This window comes from Chinchilla lanigera, unplaced genomic scaffold, assembly GCF_000276665.1.
Source record: "Chinchilla lanigera isolate Chin_1 unplaced genomic scaffold, ChiLan1.0 scaffold00115, whole genome shotgun sequence".
In the NCBI taxonomy this organism is placed as follows: Eukaryota; Metazoa; Chordata; class Mammalia; order Rodentia; family Chinchillidae; genus Chinchilla; species Chinchilla lanigera.
Window position 1 is genome coordinate 4,000,989 of NW_004955516.1, and position 27,304 is coordinate 4,028,292.

Here is a 27,304-nt window from a genome sequence, read left to right on the forward strand (position 1 = left end):
CCAACCAACAAAATCAGTAACAACAAAAAGTTGTGAAATCAGAAGTTGGTATCAGATCATATTTTAGGTTCACTCTGAAGTGTTAGGTGAGGATAGCGCTGTGCTTGGTGAAGGTTTTTGTCTCTGTGGTTGCTGCTAAGGAAAAATGGAGTGTGCAAGGAAACAGTTTGGTGGCTCCTGAGTGAGTTCCTGTATGGCTCAGCAATTCCACTCCTAAGTTTATATATGCTCCTGAATTGAAAGTCGTTGTTCAATAAAAATTTGTGCACAGCTATTTGTAGCAGAGCTATTCACAATAGTTAAAACTAACCCAACTCTCCATCAAGGCATGCATGGCTAAATAAGATGTGGAATATTCCTATGATGGAATACTATACAGCCACAAAAAGGAATGAAGTACTCATACATGCTTCAGCATGGATGAACCTTGAAAACATTGTATTATGTGAGAGAAGCCAGTCACAAAAGACCATATGTGGTTCCATATAAATTGAATGTACAGCATTGGCAAATCTGCAGAGATAGAGAGCAGATTAGTGTTTATGGAATACCGGAGAGGTTTAGGGCGGAAAGTAAAGAGTAGTAAGTGCTTCGTGGGTATGGCATTTCTTTGGGGTGATGAAAGTGTTTCGAGTTAGACGGTCATTGCACAACATTACCAGTGTCTTAAATGTTAGGAATGGCAAATTTCTTGTTAGGTATATTTTGCTACAATTCCAAAACAATGGGAGTATTCTTCATTTGGCAGGACCTGGGCCTCCTGGGTGAGATGTCCACTGCAGAGACCTGCGTCCCGCTGCTGCTCAGGCTGTCTCCGGTGTCCTGTGGGACTGAGGCAGTGTGAGGGATGGCATGGCTCGCTGGAAGCGCCCTCATGTGAAGCCATGGGGGAAACCGTGCTGTTTAAAACCCGAGCAGACAGAAACCCAGCAGATATAAATTTTTACTGCACCGAGGCTAGGAGAATTTTAAGTTTATTCAATGAAAAGGAAAATAAACTTTTATGATCTGGTGGTGCCATAGTAAGTTCAGTTAAAAGTGTGTGGAAAGTTTCTAGCTCTTGGTGCACGTGCTTTTTTTCTTTGTCCTCGGGAGTGTGCCACTTGGCCCTCCTCACCCAGTGTTCTCCTTTCAAAAGGGGGAAAAAAGCCCACTTTTCAATGGTCTTTGTTTCTGACAATAAAACTGTATTTGATTAATACAAAGGTTCATTAAAAGTGAAAAACATGTTTAAAAAAGTAAGTCTAAGCAATCAGATAATGCTACTAATGTCTTTCCATGTATCCGTCTGGAGTTTTTCTTTTTCTTTTTTCGTTCCCCCTATGCCTGTGTATGTACCTGTATGTTGGGTTTCGTGGGTCATATTGCCTTTATCAATGTTACAGGGATATTGTTCATACCGGGAAGCACCAATAAATGGACTATTATAGCCGGGCGTGGTGGCGCTTGCCTGTAATCCTAGCACTTGGGGAGGCTGAGGCAGGAGGATTGTTGTGGGTTCGAGACCAGCCTGACTTACAAAGTGAGCTGAAGGCCAGCCTGAACTGCATAGTGAGACCCTGTCTCAAAAAGACAAAAACAAAAAAAAAAAAAAAAAAAAAGGACTGTTAACGGTGGCGTAGTATTTCATTCTGTGCGTTGTCCTGACTGATGATTCCATGACCAGTGTTGTAAATGAGCCAGACAGGACCTTACCTTGCAGTGACTCCCCTATGACAGTTAGTCCTCTGTGAGACGTGACTGGCGACACAGGGTTTTGAAATTTATTTCCGTTCAGCTTTTCGTGCTGGCTAATGATAGTCTGCAAAGCAGAGGTAATGACCTATGTCAGCCCATTTTCTGTTGCTATAACAGAGAGTACGTGTGACAGGCTTATTGGCAAAGAAAAGCAGTATAATTAGCTGATGAGTTTTTATGCTGGGAATTCCAACAGCATGACGCTGGCATCTGTTCAGGTCCCTCTTGTTGCATCAGAACATGGGAGAGGGCATTGCATGGCGAGACAGAGCAAGCATACTAGCTTGGGCCTCTACTTTTTTAAAGCCACCAGGGCAACTGAAGGGGGGGCTCCACCCTCATGACCTCATCTAATTCTGATTACCTCCCAAAGGCTCTGTATTCAAATACCATCAGTATATGAATTTGAAGATTAAGTTTCTAACACATGAACTTGAGGGAACATCATAGCATGAGTTGGGCCTGGTGGGGTATACGTGTAATCCCAGCACACGGGAGGCTGAAGCAAGAAGATTGCAAGTTCGAGGCTAGACTGAGATATGTAGCAAGATCCTGTCTCAGAAACAAAGCAGATACTCAAACCATAGCATGGACAATAAAAGGAAAGGGGCCCATTAAAATATCCGCTCAAAACTCACTGCCTGGGCCGCAGATATAGCTGAGTGCCGCAGCACCTGTCTGGCAAGCGTGAGGCCCTGAGTTCAATTCCTGGTACCCTCCCTCCCCACCCCCAATAAAACAATCCCTCCTCTGCCTTCAGAAGCTTTTTGTGAACCCCACTCAATCCAGTTACTTCATCTTTTCTCCCAGCAGAAGATGGGGACCGAGTAATGAATACGAGCATGGGCTTTGAAGCCAGACTGCATGGGCCACATTCTTGCTTTTGTCATATAGGATGGATTACTTAATGTTTCTGTGCCTCAATGTTCTCATCTGTAATTGAAGATAATAATACCTTCCAGGTCACATGGGATAATCTAAGGCAGGAGTACCTGGCAGCATATGGCCAGTCCTCAGTAAATGATGGATGTTGTTACTGCTCTGATTTGATTCTGCTGACCCTGCCAGCTTGTGGATTTGTGAGTTGATCCATGTGCTTGGAGTGTCCAAATAGAGTATAAAGTCTGAAAAGTTCAGGGACCTGTGTGTCTGTTACAGTGTCTGTCACTGTGTGAGCCCCTTGTTAGTAGTACTAATTGACTGTCTGATCTGACCTGCTGAAATGATGGGATCCTCTTGGTTGAATTGGCCTCATTTTCCCAATAAAAATAACACCAAAACTCCCAACAAAAAACCCTGAAAAACATAGAAAGTTAATGTAGGTAAAATGTAGTTCCTTTGAATAGGACAATACCATGGACTTTACTACTCTAAGGAAAGAAATTCCTGACTAGAAGAATTTAGAATTCTTCAATCATTGTGATAAACTCCAGAATTATCTGAAAGAACTAAAAGCCATTATTCTGAAGGACTAGTCTATAGTAGAAAAGCAAATAAAATCTTAATTTCCCTCATTCATTCATGATTCTTGGGCACTGAGTTATTTTCAATAAGTGCATTTTCTTGTGAAATTTATTCATGTGATTACCATAACATTTTATATTTTAATTATTTTGATATAGTTCTTCCTGATGTATGTCCATTGTCTATAGCTTTCAGGCAGGATATATTGAAAAAAATACAGCCAATTTGTTAGGCTTTGGATCCTCATCATTAATGTTACTATTATTTATTTATTTTTAGCTCTGCCAAATAATCTCAATGCCATTTGCCTTCTGTCTTATTTACTTTTCTTATTACTGAGACAAAACACCCAACTCCCCAAAGTTACAGGGGAAAAGGTTTCTTTAGGTCACAGTTTATAGAAGCTTCAGTCCACAGTTGGCAGGCTCCAAGGCAGGTGGCATATGGCAGAGGGCAACCGTCCATGGCGGTGGAAGCAGCAAAAGCAAGAAGAGAGAGCAAGAAGCCTCTTTCTGTCCCTTGTACAGTACTCAGTCTACCGGGATTAGGGCGGTGCCAATCCAGTGAGAGGACTGATCAGCAGTCACCCGCCCGTAATCCCAGCATTGCACGAATCAGTCACACACTCTAGATTCCGCCACCTTCTTCATAGAAAAAAGCTGTATGACCCCATGAGGCTTTGGGGGGACATCTAGACACAAACCCTAACAGCTTCTAAAAACTCAGATAGCTATTCCCTATGTACCTCGTTTAACTTTTTTTTCTTGTTGCCAAGGTGTGTCAGCTTTTACTTTTTGCTACAGAAATGTGCACGATTGCTTTCTCCATCCCCAAAAGACCCTCCTAATTCATGAATCTCCTAAGTGTGTACGCTGGGAAACCATCAACCCAATTCATTTACTACTTTGTGTAATAAAGGAATATACTTAGCAACAGGTATTTGAACCATTCAGGGACTTTACTAATTTACTTCCAGGTTACAGGGTGTTGTCTGGTAGAGTTCTGACTCTGGGCAAAATGCCGTTTTCTTTATAAACTAAAGTGCTTAAGATGTTTTATTCTATCTAGCATTAGTGCCTTCCTATTTCTAAATTAAAGATTTACATTAAAGAAGAATAATCACCTGTCCTCTACACAGTTGGTAAAAGTTGAGTAAAATGGAATTTGGATCTTTTTAGTGGAAGGAAAGGTGAAATACTTTTAGGTACTGTCTTGTGAGTGTTTTCCCATTTTCTTTACAGAGACCTGTTGTTGAATATAACCGTCAATAAGCTCATAGACCAGGAGATCATAACCATTGCACGTTGCTACCGCGTACCTGAGGACATAGATACAGATGTCAATCTCTTAATTGCACAGGCCCAAGAAAAGCTCAAGAAAAATATGTTTGAGCAATTCGACAGAGTCATTTTTAGCTGTGTCTATGAAGATCGAGAAAAGTAAGCTTTGTTTTATTGATTCTTATAAAGTATTTAAGTACTGAGTAATGAAGGCTTTTATATTTTATCCAACAGGGCAAAAAGAAAGCTAATATTTCTCTTTGTACTCCTCTATTTAGCAAAGCCACGTGAAATCATTAGGGGATAGCGCAGATTAAGGGAGGGCCTGTATCAATAGAAGAATGGGCTGCCCTGTGCAATTTTTTGTTTGTTTCTAGAAGCTGTCGACTGAAACAAATAAATCAGGATGTTACAAGGTTTAATTCTGAGGCATCATCTTACATTATTTTAAGTACTTACTGGGACTTATAAATAGGCTTTTTATAATACAGAGAACATGGAATTTACATGTAAACTTTCTATTGAATTTCTTTGAAATTATTTCTTAATAATGGAGCTCAGCCTAATCTGTTTCCAATACATTGATCATATTTTTTGAGTTCATTAAATCATTGTTACATACAACTGAATACAGCCATCTTTTTTTTTTTTTTTTTTTTTAAGGATAAAAGGAGGGAAACATTAACAGACATACAACATTTTACAACATATCACAAGCTTTTACAACATATCACAAGCAATACAGCCATCTTAATATGTTTTGGGATTTATCTAACCCATAGACCTGATAAAGTGCAGGGAAATATAAATTCATTTATTTCATCTGGAGTTGGAAAATCCTTGTTATTGTGTATCACTGCAATCTCTCTTCCCTGTTACCTTGTTGTTCATCTTTAGATTTGAAGTTGGTACCCTTGTGGCCTGCGGCTGCCTTGAGTACTTTTGAAGGTCCCATAACTTATCTTAAAAATGAACATTTTTTTCTTAATCCATAATATATCCTCACTCAATTACTATATAGATTTTCTTTTTCCTTGAACCTTTAGGCTTTCTCGAGCCTCCTAGTGGGTGTATGGAGTGAGCTTTGCATGACACTGGTCCTCTTTTCCCCCTTGGCAGTATCCCTTTTCTTTTTTTTTTTTTTTTTTTTTTTTTTGTCTTTTTGAGACAGGGTGTTGCTGTGCAATTCAAGCTGGCCTCAAGCTCACTTTGTAGCCCAGGCTGGTGTCGAACTCCTAACAATCCTTCTGCCTCAGCCTCCTGAGTGCTGGGATTACTGGCGTGCGGCACCCCGCCCGGCCGTGGTATCCCTTTTCCCTGATGGAATTGTGATCTTGTTTGACTAAAGGAATATGTATGGATAGATTGGGGCTGCTTGATCAGATGACCTGGCTTTGTCCTAGATCTGACAAGCTTCAATTCTACACAAACGTTTTCATTGCAAAGAAAAGAGCCCATTTTCTTTCCTGTTGATTCTGATTTTGTGTGGTGCCTGGAGGAACACTGGCTAAATGAGAACACTGGAGAAGCATTTCTGGGGGAAATGACTGTTGGGCCTCCTCTAGAGACAACTACTCACATTTGACAAAATTGAAGTAAATGTTAAGCCCCTCCGCCGCCCAGCTATCTTCCACATTATAAAGTTTGGGTCCAAGTAGAAGACCAGAAAAATACCCTGAAGTCATATCATACTTGTTTTGGAGGCTCTACATGCTTCTCAAATTAGGGTGTGTTTTCAAATATCAAAACCATTTTTGACCAGTGGTCAAGAATGCAGATTGATTACTTAGAGCAACACTCATGGCTGTCGCCTTAATAGGCGGTGCTATCACTGACCAAGAATCTGAATCTTGAAGGAAAGGCCTTCCTAAGGACAGAGTCTGGTGACCTCTGAAATGGAAACCATTAGTGAAATACACTATGTCTGTTTTTCCTTACTGTGAATTCCAGTACCTGTTTTTTTACTTATTTCCTTGTCATGTTTTTAGAACATATCGCATTGTTATTTTTTTCTCCGATAGCATATAATTTTTGCCAAAAGCACACAAGGTGTATAAAATCTCATTTGCTTTGTTTCAATGCAGAAAAAATGTACTACCCAGTAGAGACATCAAAAGGCTGTGCAAGACCCACAGGTTTCCTTTCACTGACGATTTTCTAGAAAACTTACTGTCCAGGTAAGTAAAAGATCCTGCATAGTTTTATTTTAAGGATTATTCTTGCTTTCACATCAACCCTTATTTACCCTTGCTTGTTTTGATTGTATCACTGATGACCCAGCTCCCTTTAATGCAAAAGGAAAAGTTAGTCATGATTTTGAAATTTATAGAGCCTGTTAACAATCATTATTTGGTCTTTTTGACATTAATGACACAGACACAGGTTACAGGGACAAAGTGAAATGTATATTGTGGTATGAGGACTTAGGGTTAGTAGCACAGGGTCCACACTGTTCAAGCGTTAGATGTAAAGCATAGATTGTGGTGCTAGAAAGAAAGTACAATGAATTGCTTTCTACAGCACATCACTTCTGTTAAATCTGACTTTTGACTTTTCAGTTTCACCCTCCTCATCATCCAGATTTTGGATGTTTTCGTGTTTCCTAAGGCATTATTCCACTTCCTCTTCTGATTAAACTATCTGGATAATTCTGGTATTTTTGGCTTTGTGCTAGGCATTATAGTCATTGCCTTGATGCATTATTTCATTTTCTTTTTAAAAACAATTTGGTATATTCAAAATTATTATGTGTCTTATCTCATACATGAGGAGGTTGAGGTTTCCAGAGAGGCGGGTAATTTGTCCAAAATCACATACTCCAGAAGAAGAGCCGTGACTTTACCCGCTTACCTTTTAAATGCACATCTTTCGTTCCCAATTACTTGGAATTATTGTCTGCTGCTAGTCGGTATAGAGTGGTACCTTGGTTTATGAACTTACTTCTTTCCATGATTCTGGTAGCAAAACGAATTGAAGGAGAACCGAATCAAATTTCCCCATAAGGTGAGCACTGAACCCGACCATTGAATTTGCTTTGGTTCTTGTCCAATTCAGTTTGTGACCAGAATCATGGAATAAATTAAGTTTGTGAACTGGAGGACCACTGTGTTAGGGTGCCTTAACAGTTCCACCCCGTTCCTACTGCCTGCATCTGCTCTTTCCTCTCTGTTCTCACTGTGATTATTCTTGTTCTGACCTACATTTCTTCTTGACTCTTCCAGGGTTTCTACATTAGTATTTCCTACACTAATCTAAATGTTAAAATCTAACTTTACATACAGTAGTTAAAGTATCTTTTAAGAGCAAAAGTGTCATCGTGTTACTGTGACACTCACAAACCTTCTCTGATGTCCCCTTGCTCTCTAAAAAATGGACACGCTCCTTAGTTTTGAACTACAGTGGTACCTCAGTTCGTGAACTTAATTTGTTCCACGATTCTGGAAAAAATGGCTGTTTGTGTGTGTGCCGGAAAGATGGCCGCAGTCATGTTTGTCACACAAATGCCGAGTTTGCAAACAACAACTAAATTTTTCCAAATTCTTCTGTTTGTGAAGCAAATTGTGCACAAACAAAAGTGTTTGTGAACAAAAGTACCATTGTATTTCTCCCTGTCATGTGGCTTAGGTTTTTTTTTTTTAAGTATTCTCTCATAGAGGCTTTCAGACAAAGGGAGAAAGAAAAGGAACAGGTAAAAATAATCAGGGGGAACTAGGGTCCAAGGTGTCATCTGGGTATGTAGAAGAGGGCACATCTGGCTAGATACGTACAGTATGTGCATTGGATTGACGTTGGAGTGAATTTTCTAGACTGTCAGCTGTTTGTTTTGCTTTAACTCTGTTAGCTCTTATTTGCTAGTAGAAACATGAAGGATAAATAGGTCATTCAAGTGTAGAAGGCCTGAGATAAAATAGCAGACCTGGAAGTTAGGATTGTCCATAGTTAGCACATCGCCAACGTGCCCCCACCCCGTAATCCAATACAGTGGATCATCTCGCATTTCAGGCAAGCTCTTCCTGCCTTCCCACTTTTTTACTTTTTCTCTGGCTGTTTTATTCTCTGTTTCTTTCTCTCTCTCCCCGCCTTCTTCTTCTCCCTCTCTCCCTCCCTCTCCCTCTCCCTCTCCCTCTCCCTCTCTACCTCGGTCTCTCCCTCTCCCCCTCTGTTTCCCTCCCCTCCCTTCCCGTCCCCTCTTCTCCCCTTCTCTTCTGCTAGGGATGGAACCCAGGACCTTATGCGTGCTAGGCAAGTGCTCCACTTCTGAGCTATACCTCTGGGTCTGCTCTGGCTATTTCTTTAATAGGAAAGAGTTTCCAATTTTCTTCACTTGCTCAAGCGCAGCTCTTCCCTCATGAGCCATCTTGGTGGCACCTCCTGAAGCCTTGCATTTGTTTGGCTGATGGTTGGAATGGTTATCTCCTCAGTATTCTCATAACACCATTTATGTTTCTCTTTTGGCCTCAAACCTTGTAAGAAAGAGTGCTGACTTTGCCTTTGATCCATTTCGATGCAATTACCTGCTTCTAACCTGTTGATTTACCACCTGTAGAATTGAGCTGTCGCAACTACCATGTCCCTTGTATTCTTTGAATGCACTTACTAGCTCTGTCACCTTGTGCAAGTTTTGAACTCCTTGAATCTCGAGTTCCTTACCTCTGAAACGAGCTAACATGTTTACTTCCCATCTGGTGCTAAGTGTTGACTGGGGACTAGGAAAGTAGTTCAAGTTGGGGGCCATAGACCACAAAGTCTGACTAGAAAAGAACTAGAAAAATCCTTATTTGCTTATTTGTTCTTTTATTTATTTATTTATACATGCTTGCAATACATAATGTTTACATTCTTCTTAAGGAATGATTACATGTACTTAACATAACTGCACTCTCTTTATTGCCCTTCCTCTCCCCTCCCTTGCCCCTCTGTCTGCCCCTGGATCCCCTTCTCATTTGTGAGATAACTTTCTTCATGGAGGAAGCCTTGATTTTGGAGAGTTGGATCTGAATACTTTTCGCACATTAAGCTGTCTACTCGTCAGGAAGCTGTGGATGTTTATTAGATTATCTCTTGATTGGCTTAAGGACGAGTTGTCCTGGGAAGTTCAGTAATGTGGGAGCCTGGCTTGTGGCGGACCTGTAGGTTTCTGATCCAGCGCTCAGGCCACCAAGTCATCATGCTCCCTATTCTCAGCAGACTGTTTTGTCTTCGCCTTTATGATTTCACATGTAATGCAAAAAGACGATTCCACAACTTGCTTGAAAGTTGTCTCAGTCCCCGAACGCATATCTCTCCGAGCCCCGCGTAGCTTAGAGGAGGTCATCCCTCTGCTGCTCAGCAGACCGTGTTCAGTCTAACTTTCCCTCTAACTGTGCAGTGACCCTTCTCCACACTCAGGGGAAACTTCAGACTACTCAGATTAGAAAATGTCTCATTCCCATTCCGCTCTCTCTTCAATATGCCCTGCCATGATTTGGGTCACATGCTTGGTGTTTTGCATCATCTCCGCAGATTCCTTTCAAAGACTGCCCTAATTCCTAATGGGCCCATCAGCCTGCAGCTCACATTTATATTCTACATTCTTATTGTTCCCCACAGACCCGACAGGGCTTTGTGGAGCCTTGACCAGAGTCTCTTTCTGTAGAGCCCTCCTCATGGCACGCTAAGCCAGAGCCCCCTGTGACGTCTGCAGTCTCTCAAGGGAGGCAGTCGCAGAGTTTGTTGATTTTGTTCAATGCGTACTCTGCCCAGGCGGGTAGATTTATCTACCTTGAGATGAGACTGGGCAGCTGCTGAGCGGCTGCATAACCCTTCTGTACGATGCAGATCACAAGATGCAGAACAGTATGGGTAGTGGATTGGGTTCTTTCACCCAGTGACCATTACCCAGGCCTTTCTCCTTGAACACTATGTTTCGATACTAAGATTTCCTTCTATTGCATTTCTGTTGTTCTTGTACTTGTTTGAGTTTTCCATAACCCAATCTGGACTTCAAAATCTTTTCACCTCCAGTTGCTCCTGCCCTGATCAGGTTGTGCTATGAGAGGCAGTATGAGGTCACTTTACTCCCCACACAAGTTCATTTCACTAACGAACAGAACATCAGGTATAAATGTTATATGTTGGGGTCGCTATTACCCATTTATAGTAGGAGTAACATTTTGTATTGATAGTGCTAAGGGCCTAAAAGTATTCTGTAGGTTTTTGAGCATATTAAAAGGTACATTTGAATTGATCGTGTTCATTATTCCTCAGTTCATTAGTGTGAACACTGAAGTGTAAGGGGAGTCTCTCACTGAAAGAGAGTGTTCAAGGCCAAGGTGAATTGCAAATGGAATTAGAAGCAGGATTCCCTAAGATACCCTAAACCTTTGCTTCCATTGGCACTTCTAGGGTGGAGACTATGTCTCATTCACTTTTGTACCTTATGTACAAGGGGGAGAAAACCATGGGCTTGGGACTCGTCTGACCTGACTCTGAGGCCCAGCTCTACTTCTTCGGCAGCGTGGGTCTCGTACATGTTTAGTCAACCCCTCTGAGCCTTCATGTGGCTGTTACTGTCTCTCAATAAACCAGTTACCAGGATTTCTGATTCTCAGTCCATGGGAGATGGCGAGAATTCTGACGTCTTTTCATGCTGTATATCTTGTGAGACTCAGGAGTAAAGAGGTCGTCTCTTTTTTTTTTGTTTTGTTTTGTTTTTCTTCTGGTACGAGGAATCGAACTCACGACCTTGTGCTTGCCAGGCAGGTGCTTTGCTGCTGAGCTAAATCCCCAGCCCCTGCTTGTGGCTTTCTGAATCTAGACTTGAGTAACCAGAAATTCAAGTGCAGCTCTTCCCCTAGCAGCTCCATCCCAAGCTCTTTATAGCTGGCTTTGGGTTCCATGGAGTTCCTTAGAATCAGCCTCCCAAGAGAGCTGGTGCCTCATCGAGAAAGATCAGTTAAAGTGGAAAAAGTTAACGGGGCTTTAAAATCATCTCATTATGCTCTACCCAGCTCTGCCTCCTTCCCCCCACCAGAGGCACGGTTGGGCTCATGTCATTTCTCCCAGCAGTACCTGGCAGGGATGCGGAGGGGCAAGCGTTCAGCCATGTGGTGCTGCTGTTGTTGCAGACTGAGGTACTAACGTTTTTCAGAAAGGACTGTGCTGTCTCCCTCGCCCTCGCCCTCGCTCTCACTCTCGCTCTCCTTTCCCCTCTCCCTCCTTGCTTCTTGCTTTCTTTCCTACATCTTCCTTTTCTCTGTGTCACACACGCTTACCCATCCTCCCAGATGCTTTCTGCCTTTTCAAATAAATATAAGGTGATTTTTAGTTAAAACAGAGCACTAACTCTGTACAGTTCATACATGGCAGCTGTGACCCACCCCATCAAAGATCTCTGTGCTGGAATGAAAATAGGCATTTAGAGACGTGGCATTTAAACATAACCAGTTACTCACTGGCTGCTTCAGCAATACCCACTTGCCACCCCTACGTTGTAGTAACCTACCTAACAATGGAGCGGCCCAGAGCTCTTCCTTTTCGCAAGCGTTTGGCCTGGAAGACTTTCTCCAGGTGTTTCTGGGCGCAACCCCTCTCCCATGTTTGCTGGTAATGATGTAAAATCAAGTGCAGCTAGGTGAGTCCAAACTGGGTCTTCACGGTCCTCCCCACTTCCGGCCCCTTCCCCTCATCAATGAGGTAGCCTTTGCAGCAGAGGGGAGCCAGGCTCCTCTTCAGCAAAATACAGCTGCCACTAAGCTTTTGCGCCCACAGAGGATGGAAATTAAGAGCTCAACGTTATTCCCTGTGGCAAGGAGATGGATGGCTGCTGCAGTTTTCAAGCCATTCATCATTTTGGGGAGGGGGAGCACACACATCAGTCAAACGTCCCATTAGACTCACTTCTAAGAACTCCCACCTAGCAAGGCCTCAGGAAGCATGTTTGGGGGCTATTATTACTTAGAGAGGAACCAGAGAAATTGGCCTCCCTCCCCCTTCTTCGTCAAACATGTCTCTTAGTTTGTGAAGTGAAGGAAATGGTGAATTGCCCAAGTATCAAAGGGAAAGAAGAATTTATGGAGGCTTCAGGAAAACACTTTAGCACTGTGAGCCGGGACTTAAAAGTAAGGAGGCTGACTTTTTAACAAGCATAGAAACACTTAAAAGCCGAATTAGTGTTGCCCTTTAGAGCAGTCATCCTGGAAGGCTGTGCCCTGATTCCAACAATGTTGCCATAGAAAGTTCTTCTTTGGAATTGCCTTCAAAGCCTTTTCAAGTGGATTTCTTCCAGAGTGGCAAATCTCTGTCCTTTGACCATGGATCACAGTTTTAGCAAGAGCCAGATGTCCTTTGAGGTGGAGTAGAGAACTCAGGTGGAGAATCCAGGTCGTATTTTTGATGGAAAGCCCAGTGTGACTGTGAAATAAGGAGATATATTTTCTGTAGTTCTTTTCCAGATTGTTTTGAAAGGATCCGTAGGGGTTTCTCCAGATGGTTGTGAAAGGATGGCTGGGGTTTGGCAAATGATGCCGTTAGTCCCGAGACAGACTCACGGTAGGTGATGAGGCAGTGGCTGGCCTGCTTGTCTCACTGCCTTCATATTCAAGCCTCCTTCCGTCTCTGAGCTGATGCCCTACTTGGTCCTCTTTCTGTAACCGGTGATATTGTTAGACCTGGAGATTTTGTAACCAAGTCGTCTTTTCTAGCCTTCTCTAACAGGCATAGTGTGTATCAGATAGAGTACACATCATACTAGTAAATGATGACATGAAAATCTTGCCGCGTCAGCGGTCTAGGAAAGCAGCTACATGCAGATTTTGGGAGCAGGGAGGAAGACAGAGACTCACGCCAAGTGGACAGGCTCTCAAACAGTAGTATTCCTTTGTTTCCAAGACTGACGTTTCCATGTGTATTACCTAGAAAAACATGTTTCAGGATCTCTTACCTTTTCAGTACTCTTTAAATTTTTATTTGTATCAAAGTGATGCATGCTCGTGGTCAGAAGTAACCCAGTCATCCTGAAAAGCTCGTTCCAACAACAGCACAATCTGGTACTGTCAGCAGAGACTTTCAATCCTGGTAGCTGTGTCTGCACGCATTTAAATAGCAAGAACTTACTGTTATTTCTTGATTTTATTATTTGTAGATGCTATCTACTAACTTCCTGTCATGATGATTGAGAACTTAGCATAATCTTGATTCCCATCACTGTTTGTTCTTTTTGTATGCTCTTAGGGTCCTCACTTTACCCTGGTGTTTTGAAGTTGGTGATGAGTCGGGGTGTGTGTGTGTGTGTGTGTGTGTGTGTGTGTGTGTGTGTGTGTGTGTCTGTGGATTCATCGTGCTTACTGCTATGGGCTCTTCTAGTTTGGAAGCTCTTTGTTTCTGGGAACATTTCTATTAACTTTCTATTAATTATTTAATCATTTCCTCCCTTCAATTTTTATTCTTCTGAGAACTCCTATTATTAAGGTTTTGGGTCTCTCAAATTTAGGTATTTTCTCTCCCAAATTTTCCCATCTTCACTACGATGTATTTACTAAGAGGTTTCCTCCACTTTCTACTCCAGCCCTTCTACTGCCATGTGTTTTAATGCTGAGAACATCCTTTAGGTCACATGTTCCTTTTTTTTTTGTTTTTTTTTTTAAGTCTTCTCGTCTCTTTTTAGGGGAGATGATATATCTTCATATACCACATTTTACCCTCTGTTCCCAGAACGGTCTTTGTTTCTCTGGGTCCTTTTTTTTGTCCTGTTGTTGTTTGACTTGTGACCTTAATGCTGGATGCTCTGGGAGGGGCAGGGCAAGGGTCCTGTTCATGGGTACGTTTTACGCCCCAGTCAGCTCCTAAGGCTTTGTCTTTATGAGGGAAGCTGGACATTTCTCTCGAAACATTGAAGCATTGAGAGGAGTCTTATCTTCTGGTAGTGTAGAGGGACGGTAGGATGGGAGAAGAGAGGAGGCTTCAGAGTGGCCACTGGTACTCTGCAAACCAGAAAGGGGAGGAAAGGATGCGGAGAGCCTGAGAGTCTGTGTGTATTCCTCCCCTCTGCTTCCATTATGCTTCACCATCCCACGACTGGAGCTTGTTTGGTTGAATTTCTGTGGAGAGCAAGCCTCCGTTCCCTACAGGAGAAGCACAGTAGAAAAAGACGGGTTACTAGGGCTTTCAAGTAGTCCTTGTTCCAGTGCCTTACCCTATCTTTGTTGGTACCTGGAATCTGTAGTTGCTGAGTCTCTTAGGAGTTTCGTGGGCCGCACTGACACTGTCTTTCAGTGCCTACCATTCTCCTGTGGGTGGTTAGGCCTCAGCTTCCTTTCCTCAGCTCTGCCAAGTTCGTTACCAGTCCTTGATCTGCTCTTCATCTGGGAAAAATTTTGAAATCTCTTTTCTAATGTTGTCTTTTGTCTAGCTATCTTTGTCATTGTGTTTTTTCCCTTGTTATTTCAGTTTTATTCTTTGGTAGATGAAAATAGGATTTTATGGAAAGGAGTAAGAAATATTTATGATCAATACATCATGATTTATTGCAACTATGTCCACTTACCAAATGAAAGAATTCTTCCAAGAAGTATCAGCTGGTTTTATCTTTTTTCTTTTTTTTTTTGAGACAGGGTCTTGAACTCACTATGTAGCCCAGGCTGACCTCAAACTCATGGCAGTCTTCCTGCCTCAGCCTCCTGAGTGCCAGGATTAGAGGCATGTGCCACCATACCCTGTGTAGCCATTGTAATTGAAAGATTCTTTGTTTGTTTTTTCCTCTGTGCTCCTTGGTGGGGGTACAGGGAAGTCTCCCATACATTGAGGTCCTCAAAGACACAAATGAAGAGAGAAGCTCGGAGTATTTTTAACACGTTAGCTAAGTTTAAGCCTGGCTCTCGAATTTTGGAAAGATGAAATCTTTCATTTCTTTTCAGACAAAAAATTTGTATATCATTTTCAGCTGTGTACGCTTTAATTTATAACTTTGGATTCTTTTTTGAGTATCATTTGACTCAGAAATATCCTTCCTCCAAATTCTCCTAAATGGTTAGATGTATGGAGTCTCGCATGTCATCACTGGGCATGAAAGAGGGCTGGGCATTTGGGAAAAACCAAGTAAACATGAGCAAGTGTCAGAGTTAGTGGTAACACAGTCTACCAGAACTTCCTGTAGTGACTCATAGGGATTTTTCTGTGAATTCCAGTGCCATCAGCTAGGATAAATGCAAATTCATACAGAGTGACTCAGATAAGGGGAACTTCAGAAAGACCTTCCTAAGGAAGTGGCATTTGAATTGAGACTTTGCCGGTAAAGTGACTAGAAGGTGCAGACGCCTTGCATGTCTGAGAATAACCTTGGCATGATCAGGGAAGCTCAAGAAGGCCAGTATATTTGGAACACTGTGACAGGGAGCGTTTTCAGTGAGGACATACAATCAGAGAGGTTAGCGGGAGCCAAGTCAGGTTGGCTTTTATAAGACCTTCCGCGGAGTGTAGCTGGTGCTCTAAGTAGATTGGGAAGCCATTGGAGGATTCAAGCAAGGAAGTGAGGCAGGAAAGTCATGCGAGACTCCATACATCTAACCATTTAGGAGAATTTGGAGGAAGGATATTTCTGAGTCAAATGATACTCAAAAAAGAATCCAAAGTTATAAATTAAAGCGTTCAAGGAATTGAGTAGACCTGTATTAGAAAGAGGATGGTCTGCTGCAACATGAGAATAGATGGAAGTAGCAAGACCAAGATGGGAACCTATTGCTATAATCCAGGTGAGAGATGAGAGTGGTTTGGGATGAGGGAGTAGTAAGAGAGATGCACAGAGATAGGCAGATTTGTAATATGCTGTGGTTGTACAGCCCACTGGGGTGTTAGTAGGTTGTATATGAGCAGTGAAGTTTGATACGATCCTGCATCTATTTAGTAGTCTAATGACTCGTCCCCAAATTACTGAAATACTACCCTTCTAAACTCTAGGATTAAATAAGTGTTTCCTGTCATTCATGTTGTGGGAATTTACCAGCCAATTCCATACTGTATGGAAAGGTAGAGATAATTATTTCATTGATGATCTCATCTAATTTCCCAGTCTTGTGCCTTTAAATGTTATCTAGATAGCTAATGAGGCCTACACTTAAGTCTTCAAGTCGACCTTTTCCTTGAACATCAAACTCACATTCTCAACTGCTCGCTTCCCATCAAAATATAACATCCCCTTAAATGCACTCAGGATCTGACCTTGTAACCTGGAGCCCCTGTAGTTTTTCTCGTCTCAGTTGGGGCAGCTCCATGTTTTCAGTTGCTAAATAAAACAGAAACCTTTACACCATCTTGAATCTTCCTTCCGTTTCTTATACACTGTATACACTCCTTCTGGAATCCTACAGTTGTAAACCCTTCAAAATGGGCCATACCTCACTGCCACCACTTTCAGTGCATCGGTTGGAGTCATCTTTTTAAAAATACATTTCATTCTATTTTAGTCCACTCAGGTTGCTGCCACCGAAGACACAAACTGGTGGCTTGTAAACAACAGAAAACTACTTTTTACATTTTTAGAAGCTAAGGCCAAGATCAAGGTGCTGACATATTCAGTGTCCGGTGCTTAGGTGACTCCTTCTGTCGTGTCCCCATGGCAGGAGAGGCAAGGGAGCTCTCAGGGGTCTCTTTTATAAGAGGACTAATGTCATTCATGAGGAGTCTGTCTTAGTGATATAAACACCTCTCCCCTAATAGCATCACACTGGTGATTAGGTTTTAGTGTATGAATCGGCATAATCATTCTAAACACTGCAGGGCTGTGCATTTCTTGGTACAATAGGGTATAGTGGCTCTCAGTTTCCTTAGAATAAAAGTCAGACTCTACATGATCTCCTTCTGACTTCACGTCCTACTCAGATATATTATAAGGGCTTTCTTCAAGGCTCCTCGCTAATGGAAAGGTTCTCATAAAACATCTTTTGTTGATTGAGTTGTAGTTCTTCCTCAAACATACATAAATAAAATAATAGTCCTGCATCTTGGCTACAAATATTTCCATAAAGAGAGCATGTCCTTTAAAGGCACTGAAATGATAAGTGAGCCAAAATTCAGAGGATAAACAGTGGTAGGGGGCAGCATGTTGGAGCTGTAGCCGGAATCCTTGGCCAAAGAAAATGTACACACAAGAATTACTGAGTTCCCTTTCCCCTCTTCTGGTTATTCTGTTTGTTCTGCTTTGTTTAGATGGGTGAGTCTATGTGACTTCACTTTGGAATATTTCATGTCGTTGCTAATTTTTATTAGTTTATAAATATGGACTACTCTTTTCTTAACACTTTGCAAAGAAAGACAAAGCGTTTATGGGCAGGAGCCTAGAGAAGGGTGGTTGGAACACAAAGTTAGTGACAAACTACCCTTACTGATGCTTCAAAAAAAATGGTGCTACAAGGTCAAGAGATATTTATTTAGCCTTATCAATTGGCAGAATGTGGTCCAATTATATCCTTAGTATTTCAGTAAGAAGTATTTAGGCAGTACTTAGGTTATTATAGCAATTGTGTTGAAATTATTATGGGTTTGTTTGTTTGCAATGCTGAGGATTGAACCCGTGTCCTTCACAGTGAGCTATGGGTCCCCGGCTCTTTTTCAGAGTTTTGTTTCAAGTCAAAAGCTTGCCAGGTCACTAAGTTGCACAGCTGGACTCAAATTTGCCATCTTCTTGCCTTGGCCTTGCAGATTGCTGGGATTACAGGTGTGAGCTACCATGCCTAGCTGAAATTATTGTGTCTTGATGACCAAAACACTATTATGCTTTATGATGAATGTAAGCCAGAAATAGTGGTCTAAGAAATATGTTATTTTTGACCTGTATTTTTATGGCTCAAGATAATCATATGTTAATTTCTTTCAAAAGGAAAATGGTCTTGTTTTTTCTGATTAAAAATATAAGATAATCAGTATGCTGTATAAAATTACAAAGAAAAGGCCCAGATCATAAATTTTTCCGGAAATATTTGTTGTTAGTATATAAGTGTATTTTTACTTATATACCTTAGTATGTAAGTGTATTGTTACTTTTTTTCTGTGCCTTTTTATATAAATATAAACTTAAAGTAGGATCATAAGTATACATACTATTTTATAACTTTTTCAGTCAATATATCAAGAACATACGTATATGACAGCAAATCTCGATCTAAATAACCTCCTTTATGGCCATTTAATAAATGATAAAGATGCCTTTTATTACTTCTAAAAATATATTAGTAGACAAAACTAATCTAGGCTTGTCTGAAAGATTTAACAGGTACAGTATATGCTTTAAAAATGTAAAGAAGTTTTATTTTACTCATAATATCAATCACTAAACTAAAAAGACATTCAAATATTCTTAAAATATAGTGATATTCTTAGTTGCTAAGTATAAAGTTTGTTTCTTTGGCAGCTACAACACATTTATTGAATATCTACTACATGATTTAGGTTCTGGGAATACTTAGGTAAATTAGCTGAAAAATCTGCTCTCAAAAAATTTATATTCTGAAGGGTCAGAAGTAGATAATAAGGGGCTGGGGATTTAGCTCAGCGGCAAAGCGCCTGCCTGGTAAGCGCAAGGTCGTGAGTTTGGTTCCTGGTACCGGAGAAAAACAAAACAAAACAAAACAAAACAAACAAAGAGAAGTAGATAATAGGTAATAAGAGCTAAGAAAAAAATCAGATATTGAAGAGCACCTGATAATATGTTTTCATGGTTCTGAATTTTGCAAATTGAATCAAATTATATATTTTTAGGTTTGAAGACAGTGAAGGACAAATAAATTATAAGTCACTTTTCCATATCCTCAACTGGAGAATTAATCCAATGTCGGAACTGCAAGCCCCAGATTACCTTAAAGAGGTAAAATTAACACCTATTTTAAAAATGAGCTCTCGCTACCTCTCTTGCATTTCAGTATCCTGTATCTTTAAATTATTTTGCAATGTAAAGTATCAGCGTCAGTGCTTTTGGAAAGAGTGCTTATGTGTTCGTGGGTGTTTGTGTTCAAGGCTAATTCACTTTCCATGCTTGGCAAACATCTGCTCTGTAAGAGCATGACTTTTCTTATGCAGCTGATTTTTTTTTTTAAACCTCAGTCACATCCAATTATATAGAAAATAGGATAATAGTTATAGTTATAAATGGATAAAAACATTGTTATCAAGGGATTCTGGTAACATCATCATAAGCCACCAAGAGCCAATCTCCCAGGGTGCCTGTGCCGTGAACCTCCAGTGTATCTGTGGCTGTGTGCACAGGTTTGTGGAGGGTGCAACAGTGGGTTATGGGATGTATGTTTCACGTGGAGCCAAATGTAAAATAAAAATTCAGTAGAAAAATGCTTGGTTAGGGAAAACAGAGTTCATGTGATCAGATGGTGTTCTCAACCCTGTGGAATTGTCTGAATTCTCTTCGTTCTCTTTGGACCAATTGTCTTTAAGGAGTGGGTGGGTGGGTGGTGGTTTGTTTGTATTTTACCATGCTGCAGAAATTGATTTTCTTGGGAAAGTCCCTTGATAAAGCAAATATCATGTAGTTGATGCTCCCAGAAAGGATGCATTTATTCCTCCTGGTCTCTGCTGACCAATTCCTTCTGGCCTGAGCCGGTCTAGTGCCCCTGGGGGTTTCCTCAGGCATGCAGCTACTCCAGAGTGTCAAGGACAGACGTAGAACTTCCAGATGGTTGGGGACAGTGGTGTCTTAGAGTCAAAACAGAGCGCAGTGAGTTTGAATTATTCAGTTTAACTGACCTTGTTTATTTATAGATTTAATTCGTAGACAAATCAGGTTTGAATATCTGCCCTCAGCAGCTTCTTTGCTCTGTACTGGGGTCCAGAGATAAAGATCCTCATTGCTGCCCTTGAGAGACCAACTGCTGGGCAGTCAGAGCACTCGGGATTATTACAGTGTGGTGTGACACAACCTGCACGGAATAAGGACAGGAATGTACATCAGGATGAAAGACGGGAAGTATTCTCGGAGAGGTGAAGCTTGACATTTCAGTGATGAGGGCAGTGATGTGGAAAAGGCATTTCTGACCGGGCTCTCGGAGGCGTGGCGCAGCACAGCTTTACTGGAGGGAGGGCACATCTGGAGAAATGGAGGGCTGTGAGGCTGGAGCTCCCCGCCAGGGCAAGGCACTGGGGACTGTTGTCCTGGAAGGTCTAGAGATCGCTGATACTTATTTTCATTTAAAATTACTATTTTAATTGTACACACTTAGAGTGTACAGTGTCCTAATTTGAAATATGTATACAGTGTATCACGGTCAACTCGGTACTGATAGCATTTTCATCTCCTTAAATGTTTTTTTTCTTTAGTGCTGGGGAATCAAACCAGGGCCTTGCACATGCTGGAAAAGTGCCCTGCCACTGAGCTACATCCCCAGCCCTGTTCTTAAAAAGTCTTAAACACATATCACTGACACATTTGATGGAAGAGAGCAACAGGGTTAGCGAGCTTACTCTTGCATGGTGGTGGGTGGACTGGAGAAAGGGGTTCGAGACAGGCTGATGTACTGTGAGCTTCTTGGGGGTATGGTTTGTCGGCATACTCAAGGGAGGATGTTGATGTCACACTGCCACCATAGAACAGCAAACACTGCATTTACTAGGTGCCAACACCTGGTCTAAGATCTCAAAAGCTCTTAGTTCATTTAATCCTCATCGGAACTCTGTAAGGCAGGTACTTTTTTTCATTCCCATCTTAGAGATAAGGAAGTTAGGGAAACAGCAAATGTATGGTAGAGTCAGAATTTTAATTCAGATCAGCTCTATTGCAAAGAATAAAAAAGAGAAATGGTGGCTGGGGATATAGCTCAGTGGTAGAGTGTATGCTTGCCATTCATCAGGCTCTGGGTTCTGTCTGCAGTAGATAAACAAACAAACAAATAACAGGAGAAGGAGAGAGGAAGAGAGGGGAGGGAGGAGGAGGATAAAAGCACAAACAACTTTTAAAAATGTGATTATTGTTGAGGATAGTGGATTTACTAAGTCAAATCAATTCTATACTCTCATTTGTCCTAGTAGCTTTTTAATTCTTACCCATCTGATCTTTCCCTCGCTCCCTCCCTCCCTTCCTCCCTTCCTGCCTCTCTTCCTTCCTCAGTAATAGGGATTGAACTCAGGGTCTGCATGCTGAGCTGTACCCCCAGAGCTTTTTTTATTTGGCGACAGGGCCTTGCTAAGTTGCCTGGGCTGGCCTGGAACTTGCCTTAGCCTCCCACAGTACCAGGATTATAGGTATGCACCACTGTGCCTGGCTGTAAATATTTTACTTTTATATATGCAAAAGAAAGAAATGATAGGTGGGTTGTTACTCTACCTTTTCATTTACCATTCAAATTTTCTGTTGTGGCTATCATTCATTTGCCCCATCAAGACTGTCTCTAGCTCTCTCCACCTTGTTCTGAGCCTTCCCTGGTCTGGCTTGTGCCTGATCTTTATGAGCTGTTTCCCTGGTCCTCTGAGCCCTTGACTTTTCAGTTGCTCAGGGAGATCTGCCAGCAGGAAACTGGAGGGTGGGAGAAGAATGAAATTGTTTCCCTCCCTGCCAGCCACACCCTCCACCTCCAAAGGCCCACATAGCCTGTCTGGTGGGCCTACCCATACACAGTACCTGCCTACTTCCATTTCTGGTGCCTGACCTCACACGCGTGGGAGACCTGGGTGGGCTTAATGGCGCCTTGCTCTTTTAATCTCTAGGGACCTGAGGATTCCCCTTACTGGTTTTCCCAAACACTTTCTACAATTTTTTAAATAAAGTCAGCTGTTTGTATCCATAGGTTCTGTATCCGTGGATTCAACCAACCACAGATAAAGGATATTCAAGTGAAAAAATTGTGTTTTTGCCGAACCTGTGCAGACCTGTCATTTTTCTCTAAACAATACTGTATAACAACTATTTATATAGTATTTACCTTGTATTCACTATTACAAGTCATGTAGAGATGATTTAAAGTGTATGGGCCGGGCATTTAGCTCCGTGGCGCAGTGCCTGACTGGCAAGCATGGGGTCCTGAGTTCGATTCCCGGTACCACCCCCCCCCCAAATAAAAATAAATGAATAAAGTGTATGGGAGGATGTGTATAGGCCAGTGGCGGTGAACCTGTGGCACACGTTCTGCAGCAGGCTGTTTGTTATCATTTGAAAGCTCTCACAGGTTCGCCATCACTGGTATAGGTCATATCCAAATACTTTACCACTTTCTATAAGGGGCTTGAGCATGCAGGGATTTGGTATCCATGGGGGGGTGTTCTGTAAACAGTCCCCTTCAGATACATACTGAGGGACAGCTCTAGTCACTTTTAAACTGCTGGTTACTGTTTGCATATGACCTCTGTTTCCCATAACACCCGAAGTGATGCGGATAGCTTCTTTTTCCTGGTTAGCAATAGCCTTTGTTGGTCTTTTCCTTCTCTCTCCCATTTCCTTTTACTTCTCTCTCATTCCACTTAGTCCACCTTTTTCACCTCTGCTGGAAATTTCATCATTTATTTTGCAAAATGTGATCACACCACATGCATTTATCTGCTGTGTGCTTTTGCTGCTTACTCATAGGAAATTCCTCTAGCTTAGTTGTGTATAGACCTGAGCCATTCTTTAATAGGTTTACTGAGAATATACAATAGTTTATTCAACCATTTGTCTGTTAAGAGTCTTTCAGGTTGTTTCTACTTCTTTTTCTCAAAATGTGGTATCTTACTACTTTAATTTTTATTTTCCTGGTGACTGTTGAGTTTGAATGAAACTTAATCACCTTTTTATATTACAATTCACAGTAAGAAAGACTTTTTTTCAATCCAGCATGCAATATATAATGGAACAAAAGTTTCATAAAATAACACTATTCTAACTACATATGATGCAAAATAGTGTATTCTTTTCTTTTATCTTTACTCTCTTCCTCCCTTTTTCTCTTCCTTTGTTTTCTGTTCTCTTCTACCCCTCCCTTTCTGTCTTTTGAATGTAGTTCCTGACCCATTAAATTTGTGTCATGACCCACAAAATGATCACCACCCACACTGGAGGAGGAGTCACTGCATGGGAAGGCCAAAGACTCTCTGTGCCTGTAGTCACCCCTCCCCCACGCCATCACTTACCAGCTCTGTGAGTCACACAGTTACTGGGCCCAGGGCCTCAGGTGCTTTAGAGAGGCAGTGCAGACAGAGCACCACTGGAGTCACAGGGACTTTAGTTCAAGTCCTTAGCTCTTCCATCAATTAACTGAGTGGTTTTGTACATGTTATTCAACCTTTTAGGTTTCTTTCTTTCTTTGTTTCTTTCTTTGTTTCTTTCTTTGTTTCTTTCTTTCTTTCTTTCTTCCTTCCTTCCTTCCTTCCTTCCTTCCTTCCTTCCTTTCTTTCTTTCGAGACGGGGTCTCCCTGTGTAATTCAGGCTGGCCTTGAACTCACTGTGTAGCCTAGACTGACCCCGAACTCAAGGTAATCCTCCTGCCTCAGCCTCTTGAGGGCTGGGATTACAGGTGTGCACCACCACGCCCAGCCCCCAGTTCTAAAATGGAGACAAAACTAGTTCCACCATTAAAGTTATTGTGAACACTGAGATTGTACATGAAGCACTTGTTATCATTCCCGTCTTCAATTCCCGTTAAAGGGCTTCAATATTTATTTATTATTTGTTTATTAATTATTTGTCGTTTATAAAATGGAGGTGCCTTAACCTTCTTGAAGTCAGGAGGCTGTGCCCTGAGCAGTCCCTTCCAAGGCTCAGATGGGTGATTCTCTCCTTAATGTTAAGCATTAGGATAGCTATAACTGGGAATGTCACACCTGAAAGAGCCTGTTCTTTAGTAGCAGGTTCTTCCAATTGGTAGTCATCCACAGCGGGAACTTCACTCACAGGGGGTCTCATCAGTTCTGCTGGCCAAGCCTGGAAGTGTTTCCGTCTGTAGAAGACATTTGGAAGGGCACTAGTCTCTTGGTCAGTTGAAAAGAAAAGGAAAGGAAAGGAGCGGGGAGGGGAGGGGAGGGGAGAGGCGTATAAAATGCTACCTGATTTTTTAAAATTTAAGTTTATTGGTACAGTTTAGTTATACAGAATGACCACATTCATTTTTTTGTATTTGTACATGATATATCTTGTTTCCTTCCCCCCATTCCTATCCCCTTTTCAAACCCCCTTCCTCTCCCTGTTCACAATGCTCGTTTTTTATTTTACCCTTCTTTTCTCATTTTTTTCTTTTCCTTTTGTTACCTGATCATTTTTACCAGCAATGACAACTTAAGCACTCTGGCATTACCCCCACCCCCCCCACCCCCGCAGAAAGAGGATATAAAAATAGCATGAGCATGTTATCCAGGACTCTATAACCTCATGTGAAAATATTCAGTGTGAGTAGGTTTAGTCCAGTGTTGCATAGTTCATGCGATTAGAATCAGTAGTGAATAGCGTAGTATCTCCTGAACTGTGTAAGTATACTAAGATGTTAATATCTGATAATGGGTTGTCACAGGTTGGGTCTTCAGGAAGCTTATGGAGTATTAACATGCAGGATGTTTATTTAAGAATATCCTTATCCTCAACTGCTGTGGAAGGCAGAGGATAGAAACAGGAGTGGGCAAAGGGAGAAGTTAAGGTACAATGCCTGTCTAAAGATAGCTGTTGCTTACCCATGGGAAGTTCTGGGACTAGAATGGCTTTCAGAGTTCTCTTTAGTTAGACCAAAATGACCTGGTCTTTTTTTTTTTTTTTTTTTCTTATATTTTTGAGACAGAGTCTTGCTATGCAGTTCAGCTGGCCTTGAGCTGACTTTGTAGCCCAGGCTGGTTTCGAACTTGCAACGATCCTCTTGTCTCAGCCTCCTGAGTGCTGGGATTACAGGTATGCGCCACCATGCCCAAACAACCTGGTCTTTTTTATCCATATGGGTTGGTTCAAGAAGGGATATGATCTAGGGCAGTGAGCCTGTGTGTAGCCGAGATCTCTGTATATTTGAGGCAGTCCATGTAGGGGACTCTCAGCATTGGGCTACCAAATCCTTCTTCAAAGGAGATTCTGGAAGGATCGTCACAGCTTAGCATCGAGCTGCTCTTGAAGCCCTTGTTGATTGTTTTTGGTGGCAGCGGAGAGCTTGATCACATAGTACAGCCTTCTCTTGATTCCTACTCCTTCATTATGTCTGATCTTGCACATGTGTCAGGGAACTGATAGGAGAGTAATTATGCCAGAAGAGACCATGGAGGAGTTACACCAGATGTATGGGGGCCCTGGGCCCATTTGAGGAGAGAAAAACTCTGACTTAGAGCTTTAGGGACCACCAACATTTCACGAATCTGCCATAGCTGAAAGTCACGTGTGGAATATCGGCGGGATCCCCCAGCTTGTGAAAGTGCCCCACCCCTGAGTGTGAGGTGATGAGGTTAAAGGTCCTTCGGCTCTAAGGAGTGGCGTGCTGAGCTCCTGCGTGGAAGCAGGGTCCAGCTGAAGGCCTGGCGTGGGGAAACTATGTAATTCCTGCAGTATACGAGCTAGACGGGCTGGCTGTGGCTACAGTTCCAGAGTTGACGTGCACAGCTCTCAGGAAGTTACCTGTACTGCCACCACTCAGAACTGGGATGTGTTTATTCCTGGACTGGATCTTTTTCTCAGCATTATCTCTTCCCTTTACAGGGGACTGCATTGAGAAATTAAAATGGTCTTCTTGGCTGATACAAAGCCAAATAGGCCTCAGTATTCATGTTGGCTGAGCATGCCAGAGAGCAGGTGAACTCAAGGAATGGTAAGGTCCACATAGCTTGGCATCTGGGGGCGAGAACAGTGTGAAGAATCTCGAGGATCAAGTAAAACATGACCCAGCACAGCCTATTACCAGAATAAAGACTTTTGTTCAGGAGAACAAGCCCCAGTGCTAGGGTATAGAGCTAGGTCCCTATTAATAGCTCCCAGAGCATGGTCTCCTAGACTCAGATGGGGCTCCTGTGTATGTGATAGTCAGGTGACCTCGGCTAATAGAAACAGGTGTGACAACGAAAAAAAGCAAAATTTGAAGAGGACTATGGTGTAGCTAGTCTAGCTTTGATTATTAGTCCTACTGCCGTGGTAAGAGGTTTTTCCTGCATGGACACCCGTTGTGACTCTTGGCCATGGCCTACAGCCAGCGGGCTGTCACCATAGGTATGTTGGGGTGAAAGCGGGGGTCCTGTGGTCATTCCCGTGCCTGGCCTCTCAGGAGCCCATGCTAAACCATTGAAGTTCAGATTTACCTCTCTGTCCGTTATATGACTTTCTGTGGCCCAGCGTCTTGCCCTGGTGCTGTCACAGCCGGGAGACTCCATTTTCACTGTGCTATGCTTGTTCACAGATGGTAGCTGTAAAACTGGCAGAATAGGTTCCACTGTTTAGATCCTGTCTGGTTAATCTCAGAAGTCATGTTAAAAGAAAAAACCAAATCGGTTCTCATATAAACTTTATAACTTACACTGTATAATGTAATGTAACATGGTTGGTGTCTTATCTTTTGACATTTCTGAGAAAAGTTGAATATGGCTTTGTTTTATGAGCACTGTAATTGCAGAAGCATTAGCAGTTGGCTCTAAAACTCTCTTTCACAACATGATGATATATGGCCTTGGCAGTGGGAAGTAGGGGCTTCGTTGGGTACACTTTGTGATGCGTCTTTGGCCATCCCACTTGTTGGCGTTTAGAGCACAGAATATCCTATGACATCTTATTGCCCCAACAGGCTTGCCGGAATAAGTATGATTCCCAATTTCTAGACAGAAAGCTAAGACTCAGAGGCATTCCTAAGGGTAAGGAACATAGAGTCAGAGTCTAGTGCCGACTTTTTAAATAAGCAAGTGTTTCTAATATTTGTGTTGGAATTTAACAG

At 42.0% G+C, this 27,304-nt stretch overlaps 1 protein-coding gene across 1 annotated transcript in view; it reads left to right on the forward strand.

Moving 5' to 3' along the window:
• The window catches only part of Efhc2 (EF-hand domain (C-terminal) containing 2), a 168,508-nt gene that overhangs the window by 133,447 nt on the left and 7,757 nt on the right, over positions 1–27,304 (forward strand). Inside the window, exons 12-14 of the mRNA XM_005408997.1 lie at positions 4,443–4,640; positions 6,566–6,658; positions 19,209–19,314. Coding sequence (XP_005409054.1) covers positions 4,443–4,640; positions 6,566–6,658; positions 19,209–19,314 — 397 coding nt within the window. The remainder of the gene's footprint in view (positions 1–4,442; positions 4,641–6,565; positions 6,659–19,208; positions 19,315–27,304) is intronic.